Source organism: Dermochelys coriacea, chromosome 18, assembly GCF_009764565.3.
Source record: "Dermochelys coriacea isolate rDerCor1 chromosome 18, rDerCor1.pri.v4, whole genome shotgun sequence".
Taxonomy (NCBI): Eukaryota; Metazoa; Chordata; order Testudines; family Dermochelyidae; genus Dermochelys; species Dermochelys coriacea.
Genome location: NC_050085.1, coordinates 15,855,023 through 15,868,434, shown reverse-complemented (window position 1 = coordinate 15,868,434; position 13,412 = coordinate 15,855,023). Strand labels below are relative to the sequence as shown.

The 13,412-nt window shown below is 48.1% G+C and overlaps 1 protein-coding gene across 4 annotated transcripts in view; it reads left to right on the top strand.

Moving 5' to 3' along the window:
- The window catches only part of ACAP3 (ArfGAP with coiled-coil, ankyrin repeat and PH domains 3), a 160,001-nt gene continuing 146,589 nt past the window's right edge, over positions 1 to 13,412 (top strand). For 2 of the 4 annotated variants that reach the window (XM_043499920.1, XM_043499919.1), the window contains exon 1: positions 1 to 139. In XM_043499920.1, the coding sequence (XP_043355855.1) occupies positions 93 to 139 (47 nt within the window). In that variant the 5' untranslated portion in view covers positions 1 to 92. The remainder of the gene's footprint in view (positions 140 to 13,412) is intronic. The other 2 variants (XM_038376936.2, XM_043499921.1) reach the window with 2 other exon arrangements.

The following is a 13,412-nucleotide window of genomic DNA, read 5'->3' as shown; positions in this document are numbered from 1 at the left end:
CCAGTGTGTGTGTGTGTGTGGCGGGGGGGGTTGTTTTTCCTTGCGGGAGATGAACTTTCTCAATTAAAAGTGCCCGGAGCTGAGCTGTGAAAATGACGGTGGAATTTGAGGAGTGCATCAAGGATTCGCCCCGATTCCGGTAAGGGATCCCCCCCGCACGCCCCAGTGTGGGTGGGTGGGTGGGTGGGGAGGAAGGTGATGGAGGGGAGAGGAGAGGAGCAGCCCTCGACCCTGCTGGGCTCCATCTCCAGCGCTAGGTGCGTGCAGATGCCAGGCACACACATGCGATGCATGTTGCCTTGCCAAGCCAAGCCATCATGGAAGGGCAGAAAATGAGAGATGGGGAAAGAACCCATTGGATCATCCGTAGACTCCCCAGTGCTCCAGCAGAAACGCTGCAAAAAGGATGGGGTGGGGGGTAATAGTGTCCTGTCATTCATAGCCCCACTCCCCGTTTCCACCCTGATAAGGACCGTGTGTTTCCCTCGGACTGCATCCTGCCTTGGCACAGCCCCTGCAAATGAGCAGCCGGCAGAGGGAGAGGGGGGATGAGACGCGGAAAGACTGCCAGAGGGGCGCTGCAAAGCTCCGCTCTTTCTAATCGCATTAGGGGGAGAGGGGGTGAAAGTGGCCTGTGTAATCCGGGGAGGGTGTGCGTGTCTGGGTATCTGCACATGGAGGGGGAGAAGGGGCAAGACTCAAGCACGAGGCAGATTGTTGGCTTTATTGTAAGGATGGTGTCTTCTGGGTTAGATCAGGGGGGTTGGTGGCATAGGCGCTGGAACAATTTGTACAGTGGGGATACTGATAGCCAAACTGTAAATCCTGTAAATAATGGAAACCACTTCAAACCAGGGCGTGCTGCCGCACCTCCAGCACCCCTAGTTCCAGCACCTATGGCTGGGGGCTGCAGATGAGAACCCAAAGGGATGCACGCGTGCCTCAGGACCACGGTCCCCTCCGCATGCCCTGCATCTGGGGATGCATCAGTGTCAGCTCTCCAGTTGCATTGTGATCAAAGGGAAGGCAGGGCTCTGATTCCTTGTGGCTAGTTGTTGCCTTTTGATCGTCCACCCACCAATGATACAGACAAGTTCTGTGATTGACCACAGGCTAAATCCAGGCAGAGACTCTAACCGAGGCTGGATAGAAGTCTTGGGCAATGGAAATCCAGTTTTATCAGACAAAGAACAGCTTGCATGGTTAGCCTTGTAACTCCAATGGGAGGTAATTAACCAGAGTTCAGAACCAAAACCAAAAACCTTTCAGTTCATTTTTTTCTTAATGATTTTTTTTTTTTTTACTGTCAAGGTCGTCTGCTCTGTGTGTGGGGGGGGGAGATGGTTTACAAAGAGAAGGCACATAAAGGATTCAATTACTATAACCCTATTCTGGGCTTTGGTCCAGCCAGTTCACAATTTCTAAACGAGATTCTGTCAATCAAAAGAAAAATAAAAAGAAGTCAGCCCTTCTCCCCAAGGTTCTGGAAGGGCGTGAAAGTAAGCGGCAGTATTTATACTAACAGAATCCAACCGAATGATCTGCAATAGGGAGCCCCATTTAATCAGGCAATGGCTGGGCTGATGGATGAGATTTTTCAATTAGTTATAAGCTTTACCCCCAGGTCTGGGTGATAAATGGCCAAATGCTATTGTCATGGCAGGGTTAGGCTCTGAATTCCATGGCAGTGATTTTTGTTCTGTACATTCTGCCCTCTTCGTTTTGCTTCCCGGTGCTGTTAAAAAGCTTTAGCTCCCTCCTGCATGTATCATTCAAAGAAAGGCTCCCAGCCACAGCTGGTATAAACTGGTGTCAGTTGAACAATGCAGATTTCTCTCTGCTGAGGAGCTATCCCAAAGACATGGAATAATTTTCTATACGATCAAACTCATTCTCTTTGGGGATTCTTACAAGGAATCCCAGGCTCTCAAAACAAAAGACTCCATCCTCGTCCTACTGTAATGAAATCAGGCTATTGTACAGGCTGGGGAAAGGGTTCCAGGGTTATGGATACTGATGCCCTATTGCACCAGAAGCTTGCTATCCTGGATAGATCCTGTAATAGAAAGATCAGACCTTCCAAGGCTAATAACCTCCTGCTCCTTCTCAGACTGTACTTCGGTGCTGACAGAAGCCAGGAAAGACAATTGACGGCAAATATGGGGTGGGTGGGACACTAGTGCAGAAATAAGCCAGCAAACAGCAAGGTTCTCAAGGGGTTAGGATGGACAGTCACTGTAGCTGATTCTCAGTTATCCCATTCTGCAAGGGCTTTTCGTTTATTAAAATGAGTGTTGCCCTTTAAATGCATTTAAAAAAACCCAGTGGAATGTGCGGTTCGTTAGAATGGCTGCAATAATCCATTGGTGTGGATGCTCAGAATGCCTGTGTTTCTGTGTGTAAATGTATATGGGGGTATGTGTGTCAATTTCCCTGTGTCTGTGGTGTGCTTGTGTTCAAGGGGATTTTACAAAGAAGTTTCTTTCCCCCAATACAGTTTAAATGTAGCTGAGAGTTTAGGCCCTGTTCTCGGTTGTTCCAAACCCTATTACTAACGTGCAATCTCAAGTCATACGGTGTAATAGCCTGAGCCAATGTGAGATGACAGGGCAGTGCTGTTCCCTCCCCTGCTTTGCATTCGACTCTCAGGAGTTTTTCTAGTGGTTAGAAGCACGGAAAGGTTTTGCAGTATGCATGGGAGACTCGTTCTTCTCACCTGAATGTACCTAGCATCTAATAATCAACTCCAGCAGACTTTCCCCCTGGCTTTCATCGGGTCCCATGGTGCTGCAGAGCCTGTGAATGGTTCTGTGGCATCTTTCCAGGGCAGTGACTTCATGGGCCAGATGTCTTGTTCCACATAGCAGTGACCCTTTCCAGCGTGACGTCAAGCCCGATTGATGTGTTTATTTATTTATTTAGCGTTTAGCATGTGTGGGCTTTTGGCCAGGTTTCTTAGTAGGCAGGCAGCATCCTTGCTGCCCGCTCCCCTCTCTCTGTAAAAACAAAATGGCTCTCAGACTACCCTGCTGGACCTTTATTGAGAGCCAGTTGTTTAAGCATGGAATTACGAAGTCTTTTCCCACATGGCTGGACACAATCTGTTTGTTGCGGTGAGAGAAAGAGAGAGAGACATGTTTGGAGAGGGAAGGGAGCTGTTGCAGTTCCAGAAGGGAATAACTGATGGATATAAACTTCTAGTCACCCTCAGTAAATGAAAAAGGACAGTGACATACTCAAGCTTGGGGTAAAAAGAAACAAACCCTCCCCAAACCCGGTGAGGGTTTAGACAATAGTCCCTGCTTGACATGTTTCCTCCTCCTTCCATTTATTTAATCAGGTCCTTAGATTACTAGTATGCGTTATTTGTATTACAATAGTGCCCAATGAGGATCAGGGCCCCATTGTGCTATGTGCTGCACCAACACATCCTAAGAAACAGCTCCTGTGCCAAAGAGCTTACAGTCCAAATAGATGAGGGGTGGGCGAAAACTAGGCTTATTATCCCCATTTTACAGAGAGGGCAACTGAGAGATTAAGTGACTTGCCCAAGGTCACGCATGGGCTCTGTGGCAGAGAGAGGAATTTAACACAGATTTCCTGTCTCCCACTCCAGCGTCTGAACCAAACGACTATCGTTCTGTTCCTTCTGGACACCGTCACCATAGTATCTGAATGTTAACCCCATAAGCATGTTTCTGCTCCCCAGTTCTGTTGACAATTACACTCTATTTTATAACTGGTTTATGGCCCTTAACACTGACCCCTAAATCATTGCAAATCTTTTTCACTGTCTTACATGAGGGGAAGAAACAACAGCTGCTTGGAAGATCTACGTACGTGGAACAGACCCACATCATGAGGCATCCTATAATAAGGCTTCTAACTGCTTCCAGCCTCCTTTGGCAATCAAATCCAATTATACTTCACAATGCTCCACACCACCAACTCAGTGCAACATTCGGCCGGCACCTCGTGCTTGATAGGGACCATCTGCTGGGAGGAAAAACTTTTTTTTTTGCTGCTGCTTTTCCCCCACTGAAATATGTACAGAGCTACAGATTGGTGGGTAAACCTTGTTTCTGTTATGCATCCTGCGGAGACATGCACAGTCTCAAGTTCCAGTAAACAAACATAATTACCTTGAAAGACCAGTTTTTAGTGCATTTGCATGCAATCCCCAATAGATGCTAATGCTTTCATCTATCTGGCATGCAGAGCCTTTTATTGCTTAACTAATACGGTAGCCTATGAAATACAGGAAGAGATTTCTGACTCGTTACTGTCAATAGTGGAACCTCAAGAAGAAATGGGGCCCGGATCGAGATTATATGAATGAAGGCCCCATTACCGCCCTCATCCGTGCTGGTTTATAAAGTAACAATCTCTGACCAGTTCTGTGCTTGCTGTGAATCTGTGGGTTCACATCTCAGGGGCAGATCTGGCTGTTTTTTAGGATTGATACCTACAGATCTATTGCCAAATCTTGAGGCTCATACCAAGTCTTTATTCAGTCCTTGCTGAGGCAGGACTCCTGCTGGAGGGCCAGATTCTGCCACTCTTACTCATGCTGAGTAATACCTTACTCTGGGAACAATTCCATCGAGGTCAATGGGGCTACTTGCTGAGCCAGGTGCTACTCAGCGTGAATAAAGGTGTCAAAGTATGGCCTTAATTTTGGGAGGCCCACAGAAGAACCAAGGGGAAGGACTGCTCCTTCCTGGGGCAAAACCCATGAGGGTTCAGAGAAGGAGACCCCCACAAGGCATCTAAGGCTCCCAGATGGAGGTTCCCTGTAGTTTCTAGCCAGGGGGTCAGGGTTTCCCCCTTGTAGACTAGGCTGTGGTACTGTGAGAATGTGCTGGAGGTGTGCTTTCTCAGTCACTCTGGACAGTGCATGCTCACACGGTACACACTGGAGTTACCCCAGAGACTCCCTAAAAAGGGGATCTCACCCGCAGGGAAGAAGCAATCTCCCTCGGCCCTGGCCACTCACTCCGCCCCAAACCCACCCAATCCCTGGACCCGCACTGGGGAGAAAGGGGGAAAAAATTCCACAAAGGCCACAGTGCCCTCTTTCTGGACAGGATACGTGATACCCACATCTGCCATGCCATGCACACAGCTCTGAGGAACGCCATTCTCCGCCTCCCTGAAGCTTTGCACTCCATTGGCAGGCTTTGCAGCTGTGGCTCCTAAACCAACGCATTCCCCAGAGTAGCGCTGCCATCAGGCAGTGGCACTGGGGCACAAGCTAAGGAGTTTCTTTTGGTGATCTACAGCCACGGCATGGTGTTATTGCTGATCTCTTTAGAAAAAAGGACTCATGCATCTCACTCCAACTCCATGCAAATGCAGTAGAAACACCGTTTTGCAAAAAGTATCTAATAGGTTGTTCCAAACGAAGGAGAGTTAAAATCAATCAATCAAAAGATGCGGTCAGATCTCTCAGAGTCTTGCCCAAGTGCACTGATCATTGTCAGCTCCCGCTGTAACAAGCTATTGCAGATTAATGGCTGGTCTACACCTGGGTCTTTTTGTACCAGAGCACATTGGTTTAAACTGTACTTACACTGATCTCGCTTACTGTTGTAATTTACTAAATTAAACCAGTTTTGAGTAACCGGGATAAGTGTAGTTTAAATCGATTTAAGTGTGTCCACATTAGGAGTTTGCACTGGTATAAATGGTGCAGCCATTTTACTCAAGATATGATTTTCACCTGGTTTAGTTAAACTGTCGCAAAAAACAGCATGGACGCTCTTATTTCAGTTTAAACTAGCTTTATTCTGGATTAGTTTAAATTGACTTAAAAAGAAGAGGGGCACAAAGCAGGTTTGAAACCGGCTTAACTAAAAGCAGTTCAAATGTGTGTGTAGACAAGACTTACATTGACTTGAAATTAATTGAGTTACACCCGTGCAAGGTTTCATATACAGACAAGCCCTCCGATTGTGCAATGAACTCATGCTTGCAAAGAGATCCAACCGCACAGAACTCAACCCAGAATCAGGGCGTAATTTGTAAAGTTTTCATTATTGGTTGGCGTATTTTCAGGAAATAGATTTCCTCACACAAGCAGCATGAGGCGCTCTAAATTCCTCTCTCTTCCATCTGGCTATCATTGCATTTCTAAAGCAGTGATCCCCTTAGCATGTAAATGGACAAAGGTGAAGCAAAGGTGATTTAGTTGGGGATTGGTTCTGCTTTGAGCAGGGGGTTGGACTAGATGACCTCCTGAGGTCCCTTCAACCCTGATATTCTATGATTCTATGGTTCTATGAAACTCCCAGCAGAAATGATTAAAATCTAAAATGTCACAATATCAGCTACAGAAATTCTCCTTCCTCCCAACTTTCCCCTTTCCACCCATCAGGTCAGAAAGCCGATGTAAACAGCATGGCCAATCAGTCAATAAATGCTAGCCCTGTCGGACCAAATTCCAGAATCCTTGGAGAGCGGCATGCATTTCAAATCCAGGGATTGTAACTTGAGTGCCCCAGCTGATCTCAACTGCTGGGATAAGGTACAGAGAGGTCGGTCTCTGGTAGCCAAACCATGAACCCAAACCATGTAACTTAAAGCCAGCACCTTGAAACTTCATTACTAAAATAACTGGGAGCTAGTGCAATGGCTGGGACACAGGCAGAGTGTGCCCCCATGGGAAGCCCCGCTAAGGAGTCGGGGCAGTGGCATCCCGCACTAGCTGAAGTTTCCGCACAGTCTTTGATGTTTATGGTGTCGTGTAGGACAAAAGTACTCCACAATCTCAAGCAATTGCTGCAAACCTTGAGAGACTCCTGTCAAGGCAATGAGTTTTGCAGCACATCTGGAGCGGTGGTGCGTCTGAACCCTGTGTTCTCGCATTGATGCCTGGGCATGACTCTTGTTCCCCTAATGGGAATTGTGTATGTGCATGGAGGATCTGCAGTGACTGCTTCAGATCTGAAGTACTTTTGCCATGTAAGAGAAAATCCTAGACTTTCAGCAGCCCTGACTTCTAGTTATGTATCAGTGCATGTTACTGTATCTATGCGTTATAGGTTATGGGATAGATTCTGCCCCAAAATACATACACCTATTCTTAACAAGTTCAGTGCATGCCAGGCATATAGAATTTGGCCCTCCCTAGGTATGAGATGAAGGATGGTCCAGTGCTTAGGCACTAACCTGGGACTTGGGAGATCCCTGCCCCAACACAGGTTTCCTGTGTGACCATGGGGAAGTCACTGTGCCTCAGTTTCCCCTCTGTAGATTGGGGATACTAGCACTGCCCTGCCTCACTGGGACATTGTGCAGATAAATACATTAAAGATTGATATGGACGCAGACACTATGGGACCATATAAGTACCATAGATAGCATGTATGCTTGATGTTTCCAGGAGGTCATTGAAAGCCACAGGGTGGTAACTTTTGTGGATTGGGGCTCTGTTGCACCTTGGAGGTGCAGTCCAGCAGCCTCATGACTTGCAGCCTTATAGAGAGAGTTGTTCCATGAGATCTTTTACAAACGAGTCAGAATCAGAGACAAACCTGGGTCGTAAAATTCAGGCCTGGATCTGGCCTTTACCAGTGTTGTTCTGGGTCCTGGGGAATCTGGATCCAGTATTAATGTTTGGGCCCATCTCTAGTCAAAATGGTGTATTCTTCCTCCACCTGCCACCTTCTATGGCAGCTACAATGTTCGTGCTGGTCATGTGATGCGTGGAAAGTAAATGAAACATCACCACTCTCAGGGTTTCCTCTCCGAGGAAGGCTGTTTCGCAGCTCAGCTGTTCTCATGGCAGGTGAATTGTATTCACAATAGATCATACTGGGAATCTCATCTGGTGCAATCAGGTGGTGTCCCCACCATTGGGCTGCCGTAGAAGGTGGCACATGGGGGTAACATTCGTCTCTGCTGAGGTTCACTGTCCTCAGAGTTGCCATTTGCATCCTGCAATGCACCGGAAAAACAAAGGCCTTCAGTCTACGTTATCATGGGCCAGATCCTGAGGTCCTTATTCAGTGTTTACTCAAATCAAAATCCCATTGACATTAGAGTGAGGACTGGGTGAAAACTCATCAGGGAGCTTTGGATTTGGCCCTATAAATGGAGATTCACCCCGAGTGCTCTGTAAGCTGTTTCCTCTGTAGATCTCTGAAATTTTAAGTGCCCAAACATGCTAGACCCAAGGACCTGTATAACCTAAGAACCCCATGATACATTCCAACACTCCAGATCCGCATGGGGAGCTTCTGTTCCCAGGGCTTGAGATTAAACTCTCTAGGACCTGGAGCAGGGCATTTGCAATGCAAGGTCTTTAACTATGAAACTCACTTCTTCTCCTGGGAGCCTGGGATTGTGGGTTTAATGGTGTGGTACATAGGAAATACCACAATTAACGTTGCCTAACTTTGGAACATTTGACTTTGCAATCTTAACGTTCTTTTAATGTAGGAGTTTTGTTTGCAATAGCACATACATTGATGGAGACATCAACTAGGTTTAAAGTGTGAACTGGACTTAATTCTAGGGTGTTGCCTTCTGGGTCAGTTTGTTAGCTGGAGCTGGGTGGTTTTGTTTTTAGTAGCTGTCCCTCTCAGTTACATCTTTCTGTGGGTTGGGATGTATGTAGTGAATTTAATTGATCACTTGGGCTATGTAGCAAGCAAAGACAGTCTTGTTTCAGGGATATTCTTCTCTCCTTAGTTTTCCCTGGAACTAAGTCCCACCAGATGGTGTAATGTACGTGCAAGGAGGGAGCTCCACAGTTTGAATGATTTCACAGGAGGAGGTTTTGTAAAGCACAAGCTTTGGCTATTGCATGCTGAGGGTGTGAGGCTGGGTTGCTTTCCCTGAAAGCTTTCCAGAGAGTGACAGATCTGGGAACTGTCAACTTTGTTTTATGAGACTGCCAAAAGCCACAGAGAAAGCAAAGATCAGGATGGGGGGGGGGGTAGCTTGCAAGTAGCCAGCTTCCTAACTGCAACAAGGAAATATAAATAGGTTGCAAGTTTGAAGATGGAGGTTACTAAAAGGAAAAAAAAGGAGGAGGAGGAACAGTAAAAACCAGAGCTGATGAGGTTAATCAGACTCAGAGGTGATGAGTTTGGGAGACTCTGAAATTAACTTATCTCTGCTATTGAAACCATGTGTATTTCCGTGATCCTGCTTTAGAGGCTGCTACATGGCTTGATAATTACACTTTACACATTATCCTGGCACTGTGCAAAGGCTCCGAGTTCCAGTCTTTGTCCCTCGAAGGACTGCAGAAAGCCAAGTGTGTACAGAGAGCAACGTTTCAATGAAACTTCATTTTTCAGAACATCATTCATGCACAGCTTGGGCTTGTACTTGCTCCCACTGAAATCAGAGCCTCTCTGTAGCCCAATGGGCTTCATGGGGTTAAATAGTACCGTGGGTCTGATGCTACTGTCAACCACACCAGCGCAATGCTGGAATCAATTCCCTTAAAGCTAGTAGAGTTCCAGAGGCTGATTCCAGCCTCTGCCTTGGGAGCTTGTGGCACGTTACCAGTGTTTCGAGTCACGTAGCTGCCATTATGTAGTTTGGTGCTGTTGACAGGGTAGTTTGGGTTTGCAGAATCATCGCAGGGCAGAGAACTGAAGCACTGCTTCCTCTGTGTGAACACAGCATGGCTCCCAGCAGGGGGATGGCAAAACTCCACGGGGGCTGCTATTCGGACCCACACCGAGCAGCACTCATCCCAAAGAGCCAACAGCCCAGGCCACGTTCTAGGGAGAGCCACACGAGCAACGAGTTAAGGTGGCCCCGTCTCTCCACCTTGGAAAGCAGATTAAACGCTCTGGAGCTGTAACGAGGCCGCAGATGCGGGAGCTCAAGATAGATGTTAACGGGGTAGCTGGTGAACCTCCAAGGAGGGGCAGGACACGCAGGCTGGGTGGTTGGGGATGCAGGGACAGCATCAAGGCTGAGAGGAGTCATCAGAGCTACAAGCTGAACATTGGGTCCTGGTGCCTCTGGCTTTATTAAACACACGGCCGAATCGCTGATTGCTGCCTGCGGCATGACCGGCCTCCCCTCCTCTCAAGAGGTGGAAGAGCAAAGTGGGGTGTTACAAGGCCAGGACGATGGACTTGTGCAGGGGCCGTTCTGCCCATGCCATGCCTGGCTCTCTAGTCGATGTTAGCTCTCCATCTTCTACACCCCAGTGTTCACCCGTTTTCTTTAAGAATAAATATCATCGGTCTTTCCTTCTCCTTCACATGTGCCTGCTCCCCCAAACCAATGAAAAGGGAGTGGCAATTTGCTGGAGCCTTCAAGGTTTACTAAAAAGTTCCTATTCCTTTAAACACTGGCTTCGCAACACTATGACATTTCAGCTGTTTAATTCTTTTTATGAAGAAGGGAGGCTGGCGGAAGCATCGGTTTTCTCGTTCCCAGGCGCTGCTTGTGCTTAGACCTCCAGGCTGCAGCTGCCTTTGAGGGTCTGAAATGTGATTACTCTGTGGCTGGGTGGGTAATGTTAAGGGGCTGGTTATCGGAGACAAAGAAACAAGGCCTCGAAAACTTCACCGAGCTCTAAGAGGAGAAAAAGCAACACGGGTGCGTTTCAGGGAGAGGCGGGGAGCCCTCGGAGAGGCCCAGAGTGCTCGATTCCTTGACTTTTTTGCTGCATCCGTGGTGCTGTATTCAGAGTCTGATTGTCAGCAGCCCTATCGCTGAGCGATAGGCAGCGGTTGCTTCCTAGTGTGATTAATGTGGTTTGCGTGGTGTCTGAGGTTGGGTTCCTCTCTTTGCAAGGCTTGTTTGTAATATGGGTGGTGGGGCGGGGGGGTTCCTTGCTAGACTCCAATGGTCAAATCCAGCTGTCTGCTACTGCACTCTAGCTCGCTCACCACAGTACAGTTGCCCTGGGGTAACAGAGCAGAATTTGGTGCTTTACATCCAAAGTAATCTGCAGTTCCCAACTTTGGGGAGGGCATAAACCACCACCAATGTAATGGACAGAGGCCTTGGCTTGCCAGCCTCCTTCTAACAAGTCCTTCCCCCACTGTGGAGTACTGCAGTGTCTGCTGTGCTGAAGATCATGCAGCTTGCCTGGTTCCAAACGAGTCTCCCCATTGCACGGCCGGGAGATGGAGCGGCAAAGCTCCATGGCAGGTGAAGGCACGTGTGACTGATTGGGCAGCACCAGGATCCAGCACAGAGACCCAGTGCAACCCTTAGGCACAGCCCCACGGAGAGGGACAGAGCCAAGATGCACTCCCACAGGGCAAGCTTGGGGATGGATTATGCAATAGCCAAAGGGGCAATGCAGGCTGCCTCCCTCTCTGTGGGCCACATAGGGGTATGCCTTCACCTCACCTCCACACCGTTTCTGGTGATTTAAGGGCACATGAATGGACAGAACAAGGGTAGTGATGGTCCCTGAGGTCTACCTGGAGGGTGGGGGCAGGCTCCCTACTCCTCAGCGCATCCCCTCCAAACAGAGGGCCGAATGGGCCCTGGGTCCAGACGGGGCTGTCCACAACAGCAGCCACCCTACCCATCACCACTGGTTACAAACCAGTGAGGGGAAAGCACCTGGGTATAGAATCATAGAATATCAGGGTTGGAAGGGACCTCAGGAGGTCATCTAGTCCAACGCCATGCTCAAAGCAGGGCCAATCCCCAATTTTTGCCCCAATCCCTAAATGGCCCCCTCAAGGATTGAACTCACAACCTTGGGTTTAGCAGGCCAATGCTTAAACCACTGAGCTATCCCTCCGCCCCCGGGTAGATACTACACCCAACATGAGCTGCTACGGAGAGGAAATCACGGCTGCTCTTCCTGTCCTGATGGATGAGAAGAGGGGCGTGAAGGCCGATGTCCATGTGCTCCCAGTGGTGGGCTCAGCATATGGTCTGTTCTAGGGTTACACAATGTGTAGTTTTTACCTGGGCTGAGAACTGAGGTGAAAGGGGATCTGGCCCCTGTGCCTCTGAGCAGGTGGCTGCCAGGGCAGAGAAGAGATGAAACTGTAGGACTTCAAAGCTGCTGCGTGAACCGATGGCGCCTCCGAGCTGCTGTCCCCGAAAGGAGGCAGGATCATTGTTCCTACACAGACCTCCTGGCAAAATGTTCCTTTCTGCTGGCGTAGCAGTTCTGACTTACGGGGGGAGCTTTTGTTTTATTTAAAACTGTCCAGTCCCCTTTTATCTTTGTTCCTGGTTGTCTCCTCCAGCCTCCTATTTCATGCTGGAAGGAAGAGGTTTTGGTTTGTTTTTAGTGCAGGGAGAAAGATCTGGGAAAGATAATTGAAAGGGGCTGTGCTCTAGGGAGTTCCAGCTGAAACTGGACAAAAGGGGCTCATGCAGCTGGTTACTGTATCCCAGGAACTGCAACTACAACCCACAGCCTTGTTGACATTCTCAACAGAGAGCCCACACGGTGCAGAGTCTCAGCTCCAAAGGTGGGTTATCTCCTCTCCAATCTGAGCCTCTTTAGAGGGTTATCTCATCCCTACTTCCTGCCATGACACTGGAGTCCACGCCAGAACTCAGGGAAAAGCTTGGGTGTTGACACTAGATAGCGCAGTATGTAAACCAGTCCGGGAGCTAGAGTGCCAGAGAAAACAAGAGGGTGCGTCACTTGAGTCCTGCCTCTTAACTGCAAGAGATGCTAGCCAGGGAAGTTTACTCTGCTGCTGTGTCTAATCTGGGGGTAAGTGAGGACCTATGAGCAGTCAGTCTGGCACATTTAACCAGCACTTAATTTACTAGGAGGGGAAAAAAAACACACCCATACACCTTCCCCGCTGACCCTCCTTCCCCCACACTTATCACTCTAGTATAGTTTATGGATGGTGTGTAGAATGAGAGGAAGGAACAGTTAAGAAGCAAAGCTGGGATAAATATACTGTATTATTACAATGGATTAAAGGAGTGATGTCAGAATTCACGGGTGGCACATCCCAGAGTGAAATGCTCATTCACTCCCTAAATAATGATAGTGACACAGTCTAAACAGATTATATAAATATCAGAGCATGAGATAATTCCCTCCCAGCACACACACAGTCTGCTGCATCGTGCGAGTGCACAACTTGATTGTTTCTAATAAAAAAATATGGTAATTATTGCTCATGGAACCAGCCCGTGCCTATGTGCAGGAGAATGGACAATCCCAGCTCTCGGTGTGCATGCATACAGCAGAGTCGTTCTTCTAGCTGTGTATGTAGTCTCTGAAAACAAAGACAAGATAGCTGTAGGTAGGTATGGGTGAGTAGACACAGCCCCATCCTATAGACATACTGGTACAAACAGACTGTAGTGTCTTTCAGTGTCCAACATCGATGGAGTGGAGACGTGTGTTGATTAACAGGCAGGCATAATAGGAAATATTGGCAGTACTGAGGATAGGAAGGTACCTGACAGAAACTGACGATTAGGCTGAAAATACA